This window comes from Balaenoptera physalus (genome assembly GCF_965194825.1).
Source record: "Balaenoptera physalus genome assembly, chromosome: 1".
In the NCBI taxonomy this organism is placed as follows: Eukaryota; Metazoa; Chordata; class Mammalia; order Artiodactyla; family Balaenopteridae; genus Balaenoptera; species Balaenoptera physalus.
Window position 1 is genome coordinate 180,547,779 of NC_138882.1, and position 22,635 is coordinate 180,570,413.

Consider the following 22,635-nt stretch of genomic DNA (forward strand, 5'->3'; position numbering starts at 1 on the left):
AACCTCCAGCCTATAGACCACAAGGGTGAGCACATGTCCCAGATTGCGCAACCATATTATCCTATCTCTTGGCCACAGTGATTGGTCCAGGCAAAGACATATGACCCAAGACAGCCAATGTGAGGTCTTCCCTGAGATTTTTCCCTTGTCATCCATCCCCCTCCCCACCCTGCCCCAGTTCTTTTTGCACGATGAAGAGCTTAACCTGATACTTCTTGCAACTATGATCTAATTGAAAGGAGAAAGACTAATGGTGCTAGGAGAGACTGAAGCAAACAGGCAGAGGAAAGCAAAGGAGGGGAGGAGGGAGAGGGGAATGGGAGAAAAGAAGAGAATGAATAAATACTGGTGAATTTGAGCCCTGGATCCATGTGTCCTAGAGGCCAGCTTCACAACTATGCTTTTCCTACTTAGAATATTGGGTCTATAATTCTTCCATTTTGGCTTAAGCTAGTTTGAGTTGGGTCTGGCTAGGACTACAGCAAGGCAAGCTTGCTTGTATGCTCCTGAGAATGAGTGTCCTTAAATTTGTACCCTAGACTCCTCACTGCCTAGTCTTGGCCTGAGTTAAGTTTCAATGACTTGTAACTGAATGAATTCTCGGCTAATAAAAACTCTGCTTATATTTTGTAATTGCAAGTTAGAAACATATTAGTTTCTATTTGATCAACATATTAGTTGATCAAATTAGCCAAATACATTTAAATATATATATATATTTTAAAATTTTTATTTATTTATTTTTGGCTGTGTTGGGTCTTCGTTTCTGTGCGAGGGCTTTCTCTAGTTGTGGCAAGTGGGGGCCACTCTTCATCGCGGTGCGCGGGCCTCTCACTATCGTGGCCTCTCTTGTTGCGGAGCACAGGCTCCAGACGCGCAGGCTCAGTAGTTGTGGCTCACGGGCCTAGTTGCTCCGCGGCATGTGGGATCCTCCAAGACCAGGGCCCGAACCCGTGTCCCCTGCATTGGCAGGCGGACTCTCAACCACTGCGCCACCAGGGAAGCCCCATTTAAATATTAATGAGAATATCCTGAAGAACACAGACAACTGGGTCAAAGTCAGTGGATTTCTAGGCTAAGAAGGTAAACTGTAGCCCATTTCACAACTGCCAACCACTGGCTTGGTTATAACAGAAACTATGAATTAGAAAACATGACTGTATTGGTTATAACTTGGTCAGATATCATTTGTAACCTTCTCAGAGCTCCTGTCACTCTGACCTGTCTTATGGCTGGTAGAATGGACACTGAGAACTCATTCCTCCTTCCCCGGTAACAGTGCCTAGAACAGTGCTTGTTGCATAGAAGGCACTCGATTGGTATCTGTTGGATTGAACTGCATAGCGCCTGATCTCTGGACACCTCCCTCCTCATACACGTCTAATAGCGGGTATGTCACTTCTTGGCTAGTCAGTGTTTTTCCTCCCCTGGCTTCAGTGATTAGCTCAGGGATGGATATGTGACCCAAGGCAGTCCATGAGACTCAGATTCCTGGACTTTTCTTGAAACTAGTGGGAAAGAAAAGTCCTCTTCCGCTGGGGTTGCAAAGCTGTGAGGATGTGGTTCCGGGGCTCCCAGTGGCCATTTTATGACCTGGGGAATGACTGTCAAAGAATGGAACTAACAGGAGTGAGACAGAGAAAGGTGAGTCCTGATTACATTGATTTGAGTCCCTGCGGGGGGGGGGGGGGCAGCTGTGGCTCACCCTGGGGACACAGACACTGGCAGCAGCCATACCTGAGAGCTGTGGGCACTGCTGCCTACATCTTCGGGTCCTCCCTCTAGTTCTTTAGTGCCAAGACCCGACCCCACCCAACAGCCTGTGGGCACCAATGCTGAGACTCCTCAGGCCAAACAACTAACTGGGCGGGGACACAGCCCCTCCCATCAGCAGACAGGCTGCCTAAAGACCTCCTGAGCCAACAGTCACCTCTAGACACGGCCCCCTAGACAGTCTGCCTGCCAGACACTCTGCCCCCCAGAGGGCCAAGACCCAGCTCCACCCACCAGTGGGCAGGCAAAGGCCCTGCCCTCCAGGAAGCCTGCACTAGCCTCTAGACCAGCCTCACCCACCAGGGGGCAGACGCTGGACAGTAGAAAACCATGATCCCCCAGCCCGTGATACCTACCCTGGGACTAGTTGGGCCCCAGTCCTGCCCACTAGCAGGCCAACGCAAGCTTTGGGACACCCCGGACCCCATACCCAGGTGTGTCAGGAACTGGTCCCCCTTCTGCCAGTGATCTCACACAATCTCTGGGATCCCTGGGCTCTGCAGCCAGACTCCAGGACCCAGCTCTGCCTGCCAGTAGTTTAGCACTAACCCTGGGACCTGGCTTCACCCACCAGTGTGTGGGCAACAGCCCCGGAGTCTTTGGAACCCTGACTCCACCCACCAGTGAGCCAGCACTAGCCCTGGGGTCCTCCAGGGTTCTGCAGCCAGGTTCCTCATGACCAGGCCCCGCTAACCGGCAGCCAGCAGCATCTGTACAAGGCAGGGCTTGGCAACCAACAGGGCTAGGGGCCAACCAAGCCTACCAGACTGTCCACACAGTCAACCCTCCACAAAAGAAGGACCCATGCAGCCCTCTCAGGAGGAACCCCTAGAGCATGTAGCTTGGGTGATGAGAGGGACACATAGGACATCTCCTACAAAGGGCCACTTCTCCAAAGTCGAGAGACATAACTAACCTACCACATACATAAAAATACAAATAGCAACTTAGACAAAATGAGGTGACAGAGGAATATGTTCCAGACAAAGGAACAAGATAAAACCCCAGAAGAAGGACTAAGTGAAGTGGAGATAGGCAATCTACCTGAGAAAGAGTTCAGAGTAATGATCATAAAGATGATCAAAGAACTTGGGAGGACAATGGATGCACAAAGCGAGAAGTTAGAAGTTTTAAACAAAGAGTTAGAAAATATACAGAACAACCAGAAATGAAGAATATAGTAACTGACGATTACACTAGAAGGAATCAACAGACTAAATGATATAGAGGAACAGATCAGTGAGCTGGAAGACAGAGTTGGGGAAATCACTGTCACTGAACAGAAAAAAGAAAAAAAGAATGAAATGAGGACAGTTTAAGAGACCTCTGGGCAGGGCTTCCCTGGTGGCGCAGTGGTTGAGAACCTGCCTACCAATGCAGGGGACACGGGTTCGAGCCCCGGTCTGGGAGGATCGCACATGCCGCAGAGCAACTAGGCCCGTGAGCCACAACTACTGAGCCTGCGCGTCTGGAGCCTGTGCTCCGCAACAAGAGAGGCCGCGATAATGAGAGGCCTGCGCACCGCGATGAAGAGTGGCCCCCACTTGCCGCAACTAGAGAAAGCCCTCGCACAGAAACGAAGACCCAACACAGCCATAAATAAACCCAAAGTTAAAAAAAAAAAAATTATAAAAAAAAGAGACCTCTGGGACAACATCACATGCACTAATATTTGCATTATAGGGATCCCAGAAGGAGAAGAGAGAGAGAAAGGGCCTGAGAACATATCTGAAGATATAATAGTGGAAAACTTCCCTAACCTGGGAAAGGAAACAGTCACCCAAGTCCAGGAAGCACAGAGAGTTCCATACAGGATTAACCCCAAAAGGAGCACACACCAAGACACACTGTAATCAAAATGACAAAAGTTAAAGATAAAGAGAGACCATTAAAAGCAGCAAAGGAAAAGCAACAAATAACATACAAGGAAACTCCCATAAGACTATCAGCTGATTTTCAGAAATTCTGCAGGCCAGAGGGAGTGGAACAATATACTTAGAGTGATTTGAGTCCCTGGATCCAGCCAACCCTGAGCTTTTCAGTCATTTGAACAAACATATTCTATTTCTTCTTTTTTTTTTATTATTATTATTTATTTTATTTTATTTATTTATGGCTGTGTTGGGTCTTCATTTCTGTGCAAGGGCTTTCTCTAGTTGTGGCAAGCGGGGGCCACTCTTCATCGCGGTGCGCGGGTCCCTCACTATCGCGGCCTCTCTTGTTGCGGAGCACAGGCTCCAGACGCACAGGCTCAGCAATTGTGGCTCACGGGCCCAGTTGCTCCGTGGCATGTGGGATCTTCCCAGGCCAGGGCTCGAACCCGTGTCCCCTGCATTGGCAGGCAGACTCTCAACCACTGCGCCACCAGGGAAGCCCCTATTTCTTCTTAAGTGTATTAGATTTGGGCTTTTGCACTTGTCTCTGAAAGAGCCCTCATTAATGCAGCTAGTTTTTAAAATCTGTTAGTTTTTAAGATGCTCTTGGTGGTGGTACTTACCAATGTCAGTTCACTGGGATTACACAATGAGGTTTACTATCTCAGTGACAAGAAGTTCAGGGATGCAGTGCCTTCAGGCACAGTTTGATTAAAGCTCTGGCTCCACTTCTCTATGATTCTCTTAGCCTTGCCCTTCTCCATGTATTGGTCTTGGTGGCAGCAAGATGGCTTTGACAGTTGCATTACCTCCAGATGCATTTGTCAGAGGAAGAAAAGGGACCATGTCTTTGCTTCTTAAGAGAGGACTTCCCCGAAGCCCCTCAGCAGACCTTCCATCCAGCTCATTGGTCAGAACTGGATCACATGCTCATTCCCAAGCCAATCCCTGGCAAGGGCAATGGGACCACCTTGATTGGCTGGGGCTGAGGCCAAGGTCTGCCTCCCTGCAGCACAGGGTCCCACAGCGGGTCCTACATTTACCCCTTCCTCTCCAGCATCTACAGTCTGTTTTCTTTTTGAGTTCCACCCTATCTGTTCACACAGAGACAACTCCCTCCCATCTTAAGGAAAAGCTCTTCATTCGACCTTGCACCCTTTCTAGCCACCATGTTTCTCTCCTGACTTCCATGAGAATGAGGTGGGCTCATGGTTGACAGAACTCAAAGGAAGTTACTGAGGTGTGCAGAAGGGCTCTATATTCAGCGTCTTTCTCAAAATGGACAGAGGCTCAAGAAGGTAGAACCAGGGCCGAGGAGGTGAAGTGTCAGAGATACAAGATGGCAGTAGACTCCTTGTGAGGTGATGACTTCTCCACCAGGGGAACTATTCAAGCAAAGGCTGGATGACCCTCTCTGGGTCAATGTAGAGAGCTTCTCCTATTGGGAGTGAGTTTGGATTGAGTCTATTCATTCATTATTTATTTATTCAACAAATATTTATTGAGCACCTACTGTATGCCAGGTACTGGGCTAAATACTGAGGATGCAGCAGTTAACAAGACAAAAACGCTCCTGGGGTCACTCAGCTTAGGGGTTAGCAGGGGAGATGGACCTTAAGTGAATAACTATACACATAAAAATATAGTTACAGGTATTGTAGAATGACCCTCAAAGTTCCTTCGAACCAAAGATTTATGATTTTTACATATAATGCTTAGCTCAGTGCCTGGCACATAGTAGGTGTTCAGTAAGTGTTAACTACTATACGTATTCCCTAACCTTGGTGCCTATAGCAATGTTTCCCTCCTCCGAACCTCTGTATTATTTATGTCTGAGTGGTACTCATTTGCCATTCAGACATACTTTTATTATTAAACTTTGAATTTGTTTATCTGGTGACTACAGTAAACATTTTTTTTCCCCCAGAAACTATAATATTAACCTACCAAATGATGCTGAACAGATTCAACTGGTTAAAAAACAAGAATTGTTCACATTCATCCACTTCCTTGCCTATCTTTTGCAAGCCAAGAACACAAATAATAATTAAAAGGAGAAGAATTCCTAATATATCTACAGCACTTTCCCACACATCAGCTTATCTGGGCCGACAGCAATCCTGTGCAGAGAGCAGGAATATTATCGCCCCTTTCCAGCTGAGAAAACTAAGGTTTAGAATATCAGTTTTCCAGTACCTGGGGAGGAGAGTGCTTCTACTTCCACTTCTCAAGCAGCTTGAATAGAACCCCTGCTAGAAGACACCTGGGGAATCATCTACTTCTCTCTTCCCACTTTACAGATGAGAAACTGAGACTCAGGAAGGTGCTGGGACTTGACAGTCATCACGTGGCTAGTAAATGGCAGAGCTGATGTAGGACTCAGGACACCTGACTGCCAAGCCTGTCCTAATTCACCCTTTCCTAATACACAGGGTGCTGGTCCTTCCCACTGACCAACAGGTGCTGTTAATAATTAAGGGTGGGTGGGGGGATGGGGGATGGGGGTGGGGAGAGGGGTGGGAGTGAGGGGAGGGGTAGGGAGGGGGATCCCGCATTTCCCAGTCACAGGGCTTGAGGCTTACCTGGGTCCCTGATACAGCTCAGTGTGGAGCCACAGTCAGCCTCAGGGCTCCGCTTGCATCTCCAGCCCCCGCCATTCCTTCATCTCCCTTCCCTGGGCCCTGGGCCCTTCTCCCTCGCTGTTTGCCTTCTACATCCTGTGCTCTTGGCGCCCCCTTGTGGCTAAAAGTATCCACTGCCGCATTGACTGCACCTGTTCCCGGGAAAATCCCAGAGATCATGGAATGTGGAGATGAAGGACCCTTAGAGATAATTTTACAAATTGTTTCCATTTTTCTTGGTGGAATCCTGTCTTCCAGACTAGTTTCCCAAATGCATTGTTATTGACTAACTCTCTGAATAGGAATAACGTGTGTGGTTCAGGGTAGGAAATGACTCCCATCAATCACCAAGTTGTTTGTAGTGCCAAACAACCTGAACGAGATAGAAGTCGGTATAGTTTAGTGTGTAAGCATGTAGCTCTGGAGAAAGATGAAGCCGGGTAAACTCTGCCACTTCACCTCACTGAACCTCAGTTTCCGCATCTGTAAAATGGGGATAAAAATAATACCTAACTACTTTGTAGGGAGATGGGAGAATGGCATGGAAAGCAGTGCCTGGAACACCATATACAAAAATTAACTTGTGTGATATATAGGAAAGTGGTGAAGATACCAGATCCTAAGAGATCTCATCACATGGAGAATTTTTTTCTTTTATTTTTATTATCTATATGAGATGATAGATGTTAACTAAACGTATTGTGGTAATCATTTCACAATATATGTAAATCAAATTATCATGCTGTACACCTTAAACTTACACAGTGATGGATGTCAATTATTTCTCAATAAAACTGAAAAAAATTAACTCAAAATGGATCACAGACCTAAATATAAAACCTAAAACTATCAAACTTTTAGGAGAAAACATAGGAGAAAAATCATTGTGATTTTAGGTTAAGCAAAGATTTCTTAAATGCAACACCAAAAGCCTGATCCATAAAAGAAAAAAACCGATAAATTGGACTTCATAAAAATCAAGAACTTCTGCTATTCAAAAGACAATTAAAGAGAATGAGAAGTCAAGCCACGATATTGAAGAAAATATTTGCAAATCACATATTTTGTAAAGGACTTGTATCCAAAATATACAAAGAACCCTCAATAATTAGAAAACAACTCAATTAAAAAGTGGGGAAAAGATTTAAGCAGATACTTCACTCACAAAGATATGTGGGTGGCAAGTAAGCACATAAAAGATGTTTGACATCATTAGTCATTAGAGAAATGCACATTAAAACCACAATGAGATGCCATTACATACCTAAGAATGTTTAAAATCAAAAGACTGATTATACCAAATGTTGCTGAGGATGTGAAGGACTTGGGATTCTCATATACTGGTGGGAATGTAAAATAGTACAACCATTTTTGGGAACTTCTGGGCAGTTTCTTAAAAAGTTAAACATATATCTGCCATATGACCCAGCCATTCCTGTCCTAGGAATTTACCCAAGAGAAATGAAAGCATTTGTCCATACAAAGACTTAAACATGCGTGTTCAAAGCAGCTTTATTTGTAATAGTTAAAACCTGGAAACAACCCAAATGTCCATTAACAGGTCAATGAATAAACAAATTGTGATGTATTCATACAATGGAACATTATTCAGCAATAAAAAAGGAATGAACTATTAGTGATATATACAATGATATGGATAAATGTCAAAATAATTATTCTGAAGAAAGAAGCCAGAGAAGAGAGAGTACATACCATGTGATTCTATTTATATGAACTTTTAGAAAATGCAAACTAACTTACAGTGATAGAAAGCAGATTTGTGGTCGCCTGGGGATGAGGTGGGGTTTAAATCATTATAAAAAGAAAAAGGTCTCCCTGATACCCTGCATGAGGTCAGGGGGCATGTCCAGCATAGTATCCCTGGGTCCTACCATATCTGGGAGAGTACATTGGATGGGTTAAATGCTCATTAAAAATATGTTGACATTCAATAATTCCTAATAATTATTATGTTAGGGGCTCTCCCAAGGGAAAGCTCTGTAAGGAAAGTGAGTGATAACCTGATGTGATTGTCAACACTTTTTCTATTTTCTATTTCCTTTGGCACACCTGTGTGGCAACATCAGCACAGGATGCCTGCTTTCATATTTATTCATTTTATTTATTTATTTTTGGCTGTGCTGAGTCTTAGTTGCGGCACACGGGGTCTTCGTTGAGGCATGCGGGATCTTTCATTGCAGCATGGGGGCTGTCTCGTTGAGGCACGTGAGCTCAGTAGTTGCAGCGCACAGGCTTAGTTGCCCCCAGCATGTGGGATCTTAGTTCCGCGACCAGGGATCAAACCCGCATCCCCTGCATTTGAAGGCGGATTCTTTACCACTGGATCACCAGGGAAGTTCCAGCCTGCTTTCAAGTCTATCAGGTGCCTGGACCCTGCCAAGTGTCTCACTGGAATGGACAGCCTATGAGGGCATTTACCCAGAGACTCATAGGGAAACCAACAGCCTAAGTTTGGAACTCAGTGCTTCCAGTGGTGATGTTGTCCTTAGTAACCCCATCTCTCCCAGGTTTGCTCCCCCTAGATTCTCTGCCTGGTACCTTAGGAACTTACCTCACTTTCTCTAAGTCAGAGGCTTAACTTGTGATTCAGTGAGGAGAGCCATTCTGAGCTGGGAATGGTTCCCTAGGGATATCTGGCTGTGGCCGAAATTGCCCATCTTTCATCACTCCTACCAAGGTCCACATGATGTAAATTTCAAAATATCCCAATAGGATCAAGCTCAGCCTGGCTGATGAAGGATTTCAGCCTTTGGCTGGAAAAAAAAAAAAAAAGGCAGGGTTATTTAAAACCAAACTGCTTTAAGAATGACAATCTTTTATGGAAAACAAACTTATGGTTAGCAAAGGGGAAAGGCGGGGGAGGGATAACTTAGGAATTTGGTATTAACAGATACACACTACTATATATAAAATAGATAAACAACGAGGACCCACTGCATAGCACAGGGAACTACATTCAATATCTTGTAATAACCTATAATGGCAACGAATCTGAAAAAGTATCGATACATGTGTAACTGAATAGATATAAGAATAGATATATATGTATAACTGAATTACTTTGCTGTATACCTGAAACATTGTAAACCAACTATAATTCAATTTAAAAAAATAATTAAAAAAATCTGATGTTGGAAACCCCTCCCGCCAAAAAGAATGACAGTCTTTTTTTTTTTTTTTTAAACATCTTTATTGGGGTATAATTGCTTTACAATGTTGTGTTAGTTTCTGCTGTATAACAAAGTGAATCAGCTATATGTATACATATATCCCCATATCAGAATGATGGTCTTTTAATGAGCTCCCAAGGAACTTGTAAAAGGGTCTGAAGACTAAAACAAGAAATACCACTGATACTACAGATATACAAAAAATCATAAGAGAATACTATGAACAGTTATATGGCAACAAATTGGACAACCTAGAAGAAATGGACAAATTTCTAGAAACATACAACGTGCCAAGACTGAGTCAAGAAGAAATAGACAACTGGACAGACTGATCACTAGAAGTGAAATTGAATTTGTAATTTTAAAACCTCCCAGCAAACAAAAGTCCAGGACCAGATGGCTTCACAGGGGAATTCTACCAAACATATAAAGAACTAACACCTATCCTTTTCAAACTATTCCAAAAAACTGAAGAGAAGGGAACACTCTCAAATTCATTCTACAAGGCCGCAATCACCCTGATACCAAAACCAGACACAGACACTACCAAAAAAGAAAATTACAGGCCAATAACTTCGATGAATATAGATGCAGAAATCCTCAACAGAATCTTAGCAAAACAAATCCAACAATACTTAAAAAGGATCATACACCATGATCAAGCTGGATTTATTCTAGGGTCACAAGGATGGTTCAACATTCGCAAATCAATCAATGTGATACACCACATTAACAAAAGGAAGGATAAAAATCACATGATCATCTCAATAAACGCAGAAAAAGCATCTGACAAAATTCAACGTTCATTCATGATAAAAACTCTCATCAAAGTGGGTACAGAGGGAACATATCTCAACATAATAAAAGCCATTTATGACAAACCCACAGCCAACGCAATACTCAATGGTGAAAAGCTGAAAGCTTTCCTGCTAAATTCAGGAACAAGACAAGGATGCCTACTCTTGCCACTTCTATTAAACACAGTATTGCAAGTCCTAGCCACAGCAATCAGAGAAGAAAAAGAAATTAAAGGTATCCAAACTGGAGGGGAAGAGGTAAAACTGTCACTATTTGCAGATGACATGATACTTTATATAGATAAGTCTAAAGCCTTCACCCAAAAGCTATTAGAACTAATAAATGAAGCAAGGTTCAGGATACAAGATTAACATACAGAAATATGTTTCATTTCTACACACTAATAAATAATGAAAATCAGAAGGAGAAAGTAAAAAAAAAAAATTCTGTTTAAAATCACATGGAAAAGAATAAAATACCTAGGAATAAACTTGACGGAGGAGGTGAAAGACCTACACTCTGGAAACTATAAAACACTGATGAAGGAAATTGAAGATGATACAGACATGAAAAGATATCTGTGCTCTTGGATTGAAAGAATTAATATTGTTAAAATGGTCATACTACTCAAAACAATCTATAGATTTAATGCAATCCCTATCAAAATACCCGTGACATTTTTCACAGAACATATAATCCTAAAATTCATATAGAACCACAAAAGACCCCAAATTGCCAAAGCAATGTTTAGAAAAAAAAAAACAAAGTTGGAGTTATAGCCCTTATAGGCTTCAGACTATACTACAAAGCTACAGTAATCAAAACAGTGTGGCATTGGCACAAAAACAGACACATAGACCACTGGAACAGAATAGAGAGCCCAGAAATAAACCCATGCACCTATGGTCAATTAATCTACAACAAAGGAGGCAAGAATATACAATGGAGAATAGATGGTCTCTTCAACAAGTGGGAAAACTGGACAGCCACATATAAAACAATTACATTAGAACATTCCCCAACACCATATACAAAAATAAACTCAAAATGGTTTAAAGACCTAAATATAAGAACAAGAACCATAAAACCCTTAGAAGAGAACAAAGGCAGAACACTCTATGACATAAATTGTGGCAATATTTTCTTGCATCAGTCTCCTAAGGCAACAGAAATAAAAGCAAAAATTAACAGATGGGACCTAATTAAACTTAAAAGCTTTTGCACAACAAAGAAAACCACTGACAAAACGAAAGGACAAACTATGGAATAGGAGAAAATATTTTCAGATGATGTGACTGACAAGGGGCTAATATCCAAAATATACAAACAGCTCATACAACAATATCAAAAAAACAAATAACCCAATCAAAAAAATGAGCAGAAGACCTGCATAGGCATTTTTCCGAAGAAGACATACAGATGGCTAACAGGCACATGAAAAGATGCTTAATGTCACTAATTATTAGAGAAATGCAAATCAAAACAACAATGAGATATCACCTCACACCTGTCAGAATGACTATCATTAAAAAGTCTACAAATAACAAATGTTGGAGAGGGTGTGGAGAAAAGGGAACTCTTGTACACTGTTGGTGGGAATGTAAATTGGTGCAGCCACTGTGAAAAACAATATGGAAGTTCCTCAGAAAACTAAAAATAAACCTACCATATGATCCAGCAATTCCACTCCTGGGTATATATCCAGAAAAACAAAAACACTAATTTGAAAAGATACATGCACCTCAGTGTTCATAGCAGCACTATTTACAATGGCCAAGACATGGAAGCAACCCAAGTGCCTATCAACAGACGATTGGATTAAGAAGCTGGGATATATATATATATATACACATGAATATTATGCAGCCATAGAAAAGAATGTAATACTGCCATTTGCAGCAATGTGGATGGACCTAGAGAATATTACTCTTAGTGAAATAAGTCAGAGAAAGAAAAATACTGTATGATATCATTTATATGTGGAATCTAAAAAATAATACAAATTAATGTACATACAAAGCAAATACAAATTAATGTACGTACAAAACAGAAACAGACTCACAGATGTACAAAATAAACTTGTGGTTACCAAAGGGGAGAGGGAAGTCGGGAGGGACAAAATAGGGGTATGTGATTAACTGACACAAACCACTATGTATGAAATAGAAAAGCAACAAGGATATACTGTAAGTACAGGGAATTATAACCATTATCTTGCAATAACCTATAATGGAGTAAAATCTGCAAAAATACTGAATCACTATGCTGTACACCTGAAACTAACATAATATTGTAAATCAACCACACTTCAATTATTAAAAAAAGAAACAATGTTTCATTTAAGAATGACTTTTTAAAAATGAGCTCCCAAGGAACCCCCTGGAGAATATAACAAAAGTTCCCAAATAGTCAGAAACCTATAAACAAGGATCCCTAGCAGTGGAGACTCTCCATTGGTTTTCAATTTTACAGCCTTTTTTTTTTGTGCTTTCCTTTGCTGTGATCTAAGAATACAAGAATTTCGAAGATTGGGATTGACATATGTACACTAATATGTATAAAATGGATAACTAATAAGAACCTGCTGTATAAAAAAAAAGAATTTCGATGATTAAAAAACGAACAAACATACAAACAGGTTAGATCATGCCCTGCGGGTTCTCAAACAGCTTTACTAGATCCCATCCTCAAAATGATGAAGTTAAAATGTTTGGTTTGGCAATTAGCAACCTACAGGATGTGGTCCCAACCTTCCTTTTCAGTTACTTGCTCCCTGCTCTCTGTCATATGCCCTTGGCTCAGGCTGTACCAGCTAACTCCTGATAGCTTTGCACTTTGCTCATCTTGTTCCCTCTGCATGAAAAGTCTTTCCCACTCCCATCCTGGCACTCTACCCACCATCCTGTTTACAGAACTCAAATTCCTTCCCTCATGAGGAGAGTAAGCTGCATCCCTCTACCAGAGGCCTTTGTTGCCCTAATTCCATTGGACCTGGGATAATAGATGACTCTGCCTGGGTCTGTTTCTCCACAGACCCTAAACAGCCAGAGGGCAGAGCCTGGCTGTATACGGTTGTGCCTCCTAGTGTCCAGCCCAGAGCCTTGGATGCAGGAGGTCGTTGGTTGTGGAGTGACTGGTGTGTTCATCTTCCTCTTTTTAAAATTCAAGTTTTATTAATTTGAAACATGCCATACATTCACATTAAAAAAGTACAAAAGAGTGAAGAGTCACTCTGTTCTCTAGCCACCTAATTCCTTCTTATGGAAACAACCAATATTATTTTATTCAAATGTATATATTCTCCTTCCTTTCTGGAATCAATGAGATCACACTCAAACAGTTTACAGTTTGCTATTTCACTTTGCTATGCTCATATACACATGTATTAAAATTTTGTTTAACTGACTACTGAAAACATTTAGTTTGTTTTCATTCTGTTGTTATTAAAAACAACGCTGCAATTTACACTGTATATTTATTATGTTCACATGTGTGAGTATTTACACAGGAAGAATTTCTAGAAGTGGAATTGTTCAGTCAATGGCTGCGGGCACTTTTAATCGTGATCAGCATTGCCTAATGGTTCTCCATAAAGAATAGGAGTCTCTGTCCCCACACCTTTGCCAACACAATGTGTTATCAAACTTTTGACAAATTTTATTAAAAAAAATAAAGTTAGATCTCATTATAAGTGTGTGTGTGTGTGTGTGTGTGTGTGTGTAACAAATTCATGATCATCCCTTGGGGTGAAAATCATCAAAGGCACGTGGCGGCGTTGACAATCTGGAGATTCTAACCCTATGTTCATAGAGTGTAATTCTTATTTGACTCCTAGCATAATTAAGGAATGGGGTAGGAAAATGTCATGGATAGCCAGCTGCTTTAATAAAGAGATTTTACTTTTTTAGAGCAATTTACAGCTTTTAGATGCATTTTACGTACATTGATTTTGGCCATTGGGTACATTCCTGTATTTTCAATTTAAAACAGAACCTGGAGATAGCTGAATGAACACATGCTTTGCAGGTTGATGTTTTGGATAAAATTTTGGGGTATCTCTTGATTATTTTATGAAGGAGATCAGAAAACAGTTTGAAATCTGCTCTATAGCTGTGTTGTGAGGATTAAGTGGTATGAGGTTCGTAAAACTTTTTGTCACAGTGCCTGACGCATAATAGGCACTCAAGAGCTGCCTCCCTCTCTCCCTATTTTTTGGCTGCGCTGCGGCGCGGCATGCGGGACCAGAGATTGAACCCGCGCCCCTTGCAATGGAAGCGAGGCGTCTTAACCACTGGATCGCCAGGGAAGTCCCTGTAGCTGTAATTATTAGTTAATAAAATATGTTGTTATATGTTTTGACAGCAGATTAAGGAGTTGTCAATACCTTGGTGATATAACCTGCCTTCTTGGAGGTAATAAGCTCTGTTGTCTGGTAAATTCCTCTCCAGCACTCATTAGCAGTGTGACTTGGAGCACACCCCCTAACCTCTCTGGCCTCAATTTTGTCACCTGTAAAAAGGAAGAATAAAAGCCAAGACTCAAGGTTTGCCGTGAAGCTGAAATGTGTAATACTCACAAGTGCTTACTAGACATTCTCTTCTTTCCTCCCAATCCAATGGCGGAGTCATCAAACGACCCGTCAAACAACGCGATAACCCCAGGAAACCAGAAGGACTGAGACCGTGGCGACGCGGGCGATACAGTTGTGGCCGATGCACCGAGTGTCTAAAGGGTCATGGAGCGACAAGCGATCGCTCAGCTTCGCAAAACCGTTCCCCACGTACGAGATGGGAGACCCGGCCCCAGCAGAAGCAGCTGACGCCCGGCGATCACCATGGCAACACAGCCTTCCGGTCTGCTCCGCCCTGCCCCACTTCCAGTTCCAGGTCTTGCGTCATCGCTGGGCGACCGGTTGCGCGTTTCCGGGAGGGATAGTGCTGGGGGTGCGATTCCGGGTGGAGGGAGGCGGCGCGAGACGGAGGGCGGGGGTCGCGCGTCGTGGGGCCTGACCTCGGCGGCGTCCTAGTTCGCGTCCAGGGCTCGGCGCAGCCATGGAGAGCGGAGGGCGGCCCTCGCTGGGCCAGTTCATCCTCCTGGGCACCAGCTCTGTCGTCACCGCTGTCCTGTACTCCTTGTACCGGCAGAAGGCCCAGGTCGCCCGAGAGCTCAAGGTCAGTGCTAGCGCCCCCCTGACCTCAGCCGGTCATCCTGCCCGGGGTAATGGTGAACCCCCGATTCGCCGTGGGCCGTTCCACCCTCGGAAAAGATCCAAGAGAAGGAAACAGGCTGTGAGAGGGTGTCGCCCGGCCGGTAGACGGAGGAACTAGGAACAGAATTCCGGTCTCGTGATAACTGCTTTACTGCCCCCTTTCTCCTAAGTCCCTCTCATTACTCAGAATGAATCTTGACTTAATTATTTTATTCGACAAATATTTATTGAACACCTGCTATGCTCCAGGCGCTGAGGGTATCGCGTGGGTGGAACAGACAGAAGTACCTGACCTCATGGAGATTCCATTCTAGTCCAACCAGACAGTAAACAAGTCAATCAGATGGTGTGATACATGGGGTTAAATACTACAGAGTAATGCAAGGAAGAGAGGAAATGGAGTGCTGGACAAAGGGTGACATTTAAATAGAGTGACATTTAAATAGGGTGACATTTGAGCGGAGCCCAGGAAGACTTGAGGGGGCAGTGCAGGTGCCTGGGGAAGAGTAATTCAGAGAGAGGGAACCGCAAATACAGAAGCCCTAGATTTACCCACTACATAACCACTCAGCTCCTTGCTTCTAAAAGACTTTTTATATTAATAGACCTTTAGAAAATGCCACTCAGTTTCCTGAGCTGCACTTTACAACTTACACAGCACGTTTCCATCTTGGTTTTAGTTTTTCTTCACAATAATTTCTTGGGGTAGTTAAAATGACACCTCCGGATTGCAGATCAAGAAATCGAGACTCCCAGGAAAGGTCTATGCAGCTAGTCAGTTTAAGTTGGAACTTAAATTTAGGCCTTTTGATTCCAAGTATAGGATTTTTTTCTTGTTGACCACATTATTTCAGTTGCGAATGTGTGAGCAGCTCATGAGAGATGGACCTCATTAGGTCAGAGACAGGATCTTATTTACCCTTCTTTCCTTCTAGGTTCTAACCCAATGCTTAACAAAGAGTAGATGCTCAGTAAATATTTGTGGATTTGTTTTGGCTACAATTTCATAATACAACAGTTAGGGCTTAATTTGACATTTATTTGAAAGACGGATTCCTAAACCTAACTTCATTATCATCAGATTGTTTACATTAAGAGCTTAGAAACAAGTGTGTGAAATCCCTGCCATGAAGGGAGTTTTGGAATCTGCCTGGAATGTACCTAGTTACCAAGGAATTGAATTTGTGGCGTGAATGACATCCTGGTGAGATTCCAGCTGCCTCTTGTTTGCTTAATTAAATAAGTTACTCCTGAAGTGGCTGTGATTGTAACTGATACTTTACTTTCTGACTCCGGATCAGAAATCACATTGGCATCAAGTTGGCGGGAGGTGGGATCCTCTGAAGCAGTGACCCATCTTTGGGTGACCTTAAAAGCTTTGCTGATTAGTTCCTAAATGAGGATGAAAGAAATAGCCCCTGCTTGGAAAAACAGTTGGGACTCCTCATATTTTAGGTTCTATTTTCTTGATCAGATTATAAAACTTCCAGAGTAGGGCTTGTGTCTTATCCTTTTGCATCTCTCATAGTGATGGGAATGCATATTTATCACATGCCTACTATGTGCCAGCCCCTGGTCTGGATTCTTTCACACTTAAGTTTCATTTAATCCACATGAAAATCCTGTGAGATTGTTTCCCCCACCTTTTACAGGTTTTGAAACTGAGACTCAGATAAATTAAGTTGCCCAAAGTCACAGTAGATGCATTGACGCTTGATTCAATCCCAGGTCTTTCTGACTGAATTCCCCCTCCCTTACTTTTTAAAAAAATGTAACCAACTATCCTATGGTGGATACTTTACTAGCTGTGTGACTTTGGGCAAATTACTTCACTTCTCTGAGCCTCAGTTTCCTTATCTGTAATTGGGGATAATAATGTCTGCCGTATAGGGATGGTATGAGCATTAAATGGGGTTATGCATTTAAAGTGCTTAGCAGAGTGCCTGGAATGTAGTATATCTAAGTGCTTATTTATTCGCTAATTTATTCATCAAATATGTATTTAGTGCCTGCTATGTGTCAGGCGCTCTCTTGGCACTAGGGGGACAGCAGTGAACAAGACCAATGAGGTCCTAGCCCTCCTAAGTTCAATAGTCCAGTGGAGGGAGAGACAGATAATAAAGGAGTGAATAAACTGAGGGTTAGTTGTTGTTATTGCCATTGTTTTTATTATCTTCCCAGCGTACATGGTTAATAAATTTTTATTGACCTTGCTCCTGTTTTTTACTGTGTAGCAGCAGCTTAAACTTAGAGTGACCTTAATATGTATGCAGTACCTCCTCACCTCTTTAGAGGTTACTCATCCGGCGTCCTTAAGATTTGTTGATGGAAATACCTGAAAGCAGGAACTGTCCTTCGTTCATCCCTGAATCCCTAGCGCCCAGCACAGTGCCTGGCTCAGGAAATGTTCAGTGGTTTTATTAATTTTGTCTTACTTTTGATGCAGCAGTAACAGGCTTGGTTGGTTCCCAAGCACGGCAGGTTGGAAACTGAATTAGAAGGGATGGAGAACTGGGGATTGTGAGAGGAGGGTAGCAGCAGAGGTAACTGTGCTCGCCTGATTATGAGAGGGAAGAGAGGCAAACTGAAAAGTAGAAGAATAGTGTTTGGCACCAGTTCCCGAAGCCTTGCCCTGTAATGCAAAGGCAGCCCTTTATTATAATGTCTCATGCAGAGCATGAACTGACAAGGGCCCGGTAATGATAATACCTACCATGGCCCGAGCCCCTGCCATGTATTGGTCACTACTTGAGGCGCGTTTACGCATAAGCCCTTTGGCTGCATGGTGCTGTGCTGTCAGGAAGAGATCAAATTGCATTCAGATCTGTGGTATACAAATTGATTAGTATCTTTTATATTTTTGTCTTAAAAAGTTAAAATGAAAAGGAGTGAATGTTTGGTTAACTGGAGGAAGAGTGTAAGTGGCACCCCCATTCTGCAGATGGCAGAGATGAGGCGCTGCCCCAAGCCTGTTTATATGGTAAAAGTTCTGGGACACAGCTTCAGAATTGGATTCTCCGTAGTCTCCTTCCTGCCTGATGTCCTTAGTCTCTCAACGTGAAAAACGTAAATAGTCTTTTTTTCTCTTTTCACTTGTTTGAGCATATCAGTATTCAGCAGTCAATTCAATCTGTTGTTTCCATTTAGGGAGCTAAAAGAATCCACTTGGGTGAAGACTTAAAGAGTATTCTTTCAGAAGCTCCAGGAAAATGTGTGCCTTACGCTGTTATCGAAGGTCTGTTTATTTATTGGTAAAGTGAAAAATAACTCCCTCTTCTAAAAGTTTGGTAAAGATCTTCTTGGCTGACATTGAGGGCCTTTTGTAGCCTTGGGGCAGTGGTTCAGACCTTGGACTTTGGGGTCAGAAAGACCTGTGTTACTGCTGTGTGATCTTGGCGAAATTATGCAGCCTTTTCAAACCGCCATTGCTCCATCTCTAAAATATATGTTACAGGGTTGCTGTAAAACTGAAATGATGTGATCCGTGTAAACTGCTTAGCAGAGCGCCCCAAAGCATAACTTACGGTGATAATGTTTTCATCATGTTGATTAATTAAACTCACTCAAACTAAAAACAAAATTTAAATTACTTTAAAGGAAAGGGCGGAACAGTTCTTCAGAAATAAAATAATTTGTTTCCGTTCAGGAGCCGTTCGGTCTGTTAAAGAAACGCTTAACAGCCAGTTTGTAGAAAATTGCAAGGGGGTGATCCAGCGGCTGACGCTTCAGGAGCACAAGATGGTGTGGAACCGGACAACTCACCTCTGGTGCGTAGCCTTGCTCCACGGGCCCAGGCCGCACGGGCGGTTGGTTCAGATGTCGGTGACCCGGCCCTGTTTCCACGTCTTCAAGCTTTTCCCGAGACAGGGCGGAGACCGGTCTCTCAGTGCTGCTGATATTCTTGTGCGTGGTCTGAGCACCTCTTCCACTGCCGTCACCTAGGCATCCTGTCCAAATGCAGATTCCTGGGCTCCGTTCCAGACCTACTGAGCCAGAATTTCCAGGATAGGGGACCTGGAGTCTGTGGATGTGCACACTAAGGTTTGAGAAACACTGATTTATGGCATGGATTAATGATTTCAGTACCTGTTAAGATAATTTCATGCTATTACATGGAGTTCCATTTTTCCAACTGATCCTAGGAGGGTTTTGTTTTGGATTTCTATTTTATTTTAATTTTTATTGTGGTAAGAACACTTAACCTGAGATCTCCCCTTTTAACTAAATTTTAAGTACAACAGTACAGTCCTGTTAACTCCAGGTGCAAGGCTGTACAGGAGACTTTGAACTTACTCGTCTTGTAGAAGTGAAACTTCATACCCGGTGAACAGCAACTCCCCATTTTCTTTTTCCCTCAGCGCCTGGCAACCACTGTTTTACTGTTTCTGTGAGTTTGGCTACTTCAGATACCTCATGTAAATGGAATCGTGCAGTACCTGTCCTTCTGTCCGTCTGCCTCAGTTCGCTTTGCTTAATGTCCTCCAGGTTCACGCGTGTTGTCGCATGCGGCAGGATTTCCTTTTTTTTTTTTTTTTTTTTAATAAAGGCTGAATGGTATTCCCTTGTTATGTATATACCACATTTTCTTTATTCATTTGTCGATAGACATTTAGGTTGTTTCTGTTTCTTGGCTGTTGTGAATAACCTTGCAGTGAACACGGGAGCACAGATACCTCTTCTAGATCCTGATTTTCGTTCTTTTAGAAGTGGGATTGCTGGGTCGTATGGTAGTTCTATTTTTAATTTTTTTGAGGCATTTATTTAAGATAAAAAAAATCAGTCTGTCTTACAGGGGCAAAGGGAAATAAACACTAGAGGTGATCTGTGACAATATTTGTTGCCCACTGAGATCGCCTGAGAACCTAAAAAACCGAGCTTCCCTCTTCTGAGGCTCTGGACAATTGTGATTTCTGTTGTACTCTTCCACTCCCTTCAGACTTCAGACTGTCCTCCTGGCATTGAGGTGCTCTCCACCCCTGCCCGGGTGCGAGGTATCTGCCATCCTTTGTTTTATCTTGAGTTCTCTTGTAGGAATGACTGTTCCAAGATCATTCACCAGAGGACCAACGTGGTGCCCTTTGACCTGGTGCCCCACGAGGATGGCGTGGATGTGGCCGTGCGGGTCCTGAAGCCCCTGGACTCGCTGGAGCTGGGCCTGGAGACGGTGTACGAGAAGTTCCACCCCTCTGTCCAGTCCTTCACGGACGTCATCGGCCACTACATCAGCGGGGAGCGGCCCAAGGGCGTCCAAGAGACCGAGGAGATGCTGAAGGTTGGGGCCACCCTCACGGGGGTGGGCGAGCTGGTCCTGGACAGCAACTCCGTCCGCCTGCAGCCCCCCAAGCAGGGCATGCAGTACTACCTGAGCAGCCAGGACTTCGACAGCCTGCTGCAGAGGCAGGAGTCCAGCGTCAGGCTCTGGAAGGTCCTGACGCTGGTGTTCGGCTTTGCCACGTGCGCTACCCTCTTCTTCATCCTCCGGAAGCAGTATGTGCAGCGGCGAGAGCGACTGCGCCTCCAGCAGATGGAGGAGGAGTTCCGGGAGCACGAGGCCCAGCTGCTGAGCCGAGCCAACCCCGAGGACCGGGAGAGTCTGAAGAACGCCTGCGTCGTGTGCCTGAGCAGCTTCCGGTCTTGCGTCTTCCTGGAGTGCGGGCACGTGTGTTCCTGCGCCGAGTGCTACCGCGCCTTGCCGGAGCCCAAGAGGTGCCCCATCTGCAGGCAGGCGATCACCCGGGTGATTCCCTTGTACAACAGCTAATGGTCTCCAGGCCCCACAGTGAGACCCCCGTCCCGCTTCAGGGCTGTTTATCTCAAGGCCTTTAGAAGAGCAGTGGTGGGCGGCTGTCATCTCACAGCCCCAGCAGCAGAGGGCGGCCTTTCCAACGTGCAGGGGACCTTTTCCGGCACTGAGCACAGCCCCACAGCCCCACCCTGGGGCGGGCGCTGTGCGCCGCGTCCCTTCCCTGGAGCCCCGAGCGCGCGTGGCTGAGGACAGCTCACTGCTCAAACGCCAAAGTCAGTGGCCTCCAGCTTTTCTGTTCTGGTGTCTTCTCGTCCTTTCTGGTGAGGTGTCGGTTCCTGCGGACTTGAGCCTTGAATGACTCGGCCAGAGGGGAGGCAAAGGTGCCTTGCGGAGCTGCTTCTGAAGAGACTGCCGCAGTCCTCCTCCCCCTTGCTTACAGCCCGGAAAAAAGTTGTCAGGCTGGACGCGTCACTCGAGTCCCTTTCCCTCACCTGCTGGCCTCCTACCTGTGTGCACACGTGTGTCAGGACAAAGGGAAGTGAAATCCTGCATCTGCCCTCTGCCTAACAGGGCAGGACTCCAGTCAGAATGGAGAGAGGTCATTTGCGGGGGGCACTTGGAACGGTGCCCATTCAGTGATCCCCGTGGCAGTGAGGATGGGGCCGCTTAGCTGCAGCCCTCCTGAGGCCACCATGGACCTAACGAGAGGGCCACCAGAGCACGCGTCCGCCCTGACTTGGAGCTCCCGAGGCCCGAGAGGGCTAAGGGCTGGCTCTGGTTTTCCCAAAGGAAGCAGTAAGGACACTGCTGCCCCAGCCTCGGGCTTTCTCAGCTTCTCTCCAAGGCTGGCACCGCGGAAAAGTAGCAGTCAGTGTCCTGAGCGCAGAGCCTCTCCAGGCCCCCCTGCCCACCACTGAAAAGTTCACGTGCCGTGGGTGTAATCACACCGCCTTTCTCACAGTCCTCACCCCTCAGCTGTCCCGCTTGAGTTGGTGAGTGTGGAGAAGTGGGGGAGCCTCTCTCAGCACCTCTGAGTGTCCAGGGGCACGTGCATGGCACTTTCCTCTCCCCCTTCCCTGGCTTTGAATATCCATGCCCGATCCTCCTTTGTGCGGGGGAGATGGGGGCGCTCTCAGGGGCCTGGCGCCGGTTCTCTGCGCGTCCAGCATGGACGGCACAAATAAAAGACATTATAGCCACGTGTCAGCCTCTTGCTTTGAACGAGAGTTCAGCGGCTAGGCTGAAGCTGCCGCGGGATGGGATTGAATCCTGTTATGGCGGAATGAGCTGGGGACCTGGAGGCCTCTGTGTGTCCTTCCTTGGCTGCAAGGTGGTGCAGCTTGGTGATTCTGAAGCGCAGGGGGTGCTGGGGGGTGCTGGGGGGTCTCTGGTCAGCCTGAGAGAGGGCCACCCTGGAGACATG

General features: G+C 44.5%; 2 protein-coding genes across 3 annotated transcripts in view; one reads left to right on the top strand and one right to left on the bottom strand.

Annotated features, from left to right (window-relative positions):
* The window catches only part of FAM43B (family with sequence similarity 43 member B), a 37,600-nt gene extending 22,537 nt beyond the window's left edge, over positions 1 to 15,063 (bottom strand). Inside the window, exon 1 of one of the 2 annotated variants that reach the window (XM_082449397.1) lies at positions 14,834 to 15,063. The gene's annotated coding sequence lies outside the window, so the exon portion shown is untranslated. Of the gene's footprint in view, positions 1 to 6,229 lie in introns of both variants that reach the window. The other variant, XM_082449396.1, reaches the window with a different exon arrangement.
* Positions 15,064 to 15,176: 113 nt separating this feature from the next.
* Positions 15,177 to 22,411, top strand: MUL1 (mitochondrial E3 ubiquitin protein ligase 1). Its single transcript, XM_082449377.1, has 4 exons — positions 15,177 to 15,428; positions 18,614 to 18,701; positions 19,113 to 19,233; positions 20,498 to 22,411. The coding sequence occupies exons 1-4, from the start codon at positions 15,309 to 15,311 to the stop codon at positions 21,225 to 21,227; spliced, it is 1,059 nt and encodes a 352-aa protein (XP_082305503.1). The 5' UTR covers positions 15,177 to 15,308; the 3' UTR covers positions 21,228 to 22,411.
* Positions 22,412 to 22,635: the final 224 nt, after the last annotated feature.

What these genes read in the sequence shown, in the direction of transcription:
- MUL1 (XM_082449377.1), top strand. Translation starts at nt 15,309, where the DNA reads ATGGAGAGCGGAGGGCGGCCCTCGCTGGGCCAGTTCATCCTCCTGGGC. An exon ending in AGGTCGCCCGAGAGCTCAAG is followed by an intron (nt 15,429 to 18,613) that starts GTCAGTGCTAGC and finishes GTTTCCATTTAG; the next exon opens with GGAGCTAAAAGAATCCACTT. An exon ending in GCCTTACGCTGTTATCGAAG is followed by an intron (nt 18,702 to 19,112) that starts GTCTGTTTATTT and finishes GTTTCCGTTCAG; the next exon opens with GAGCCGTTCGGTCTGTTAAA.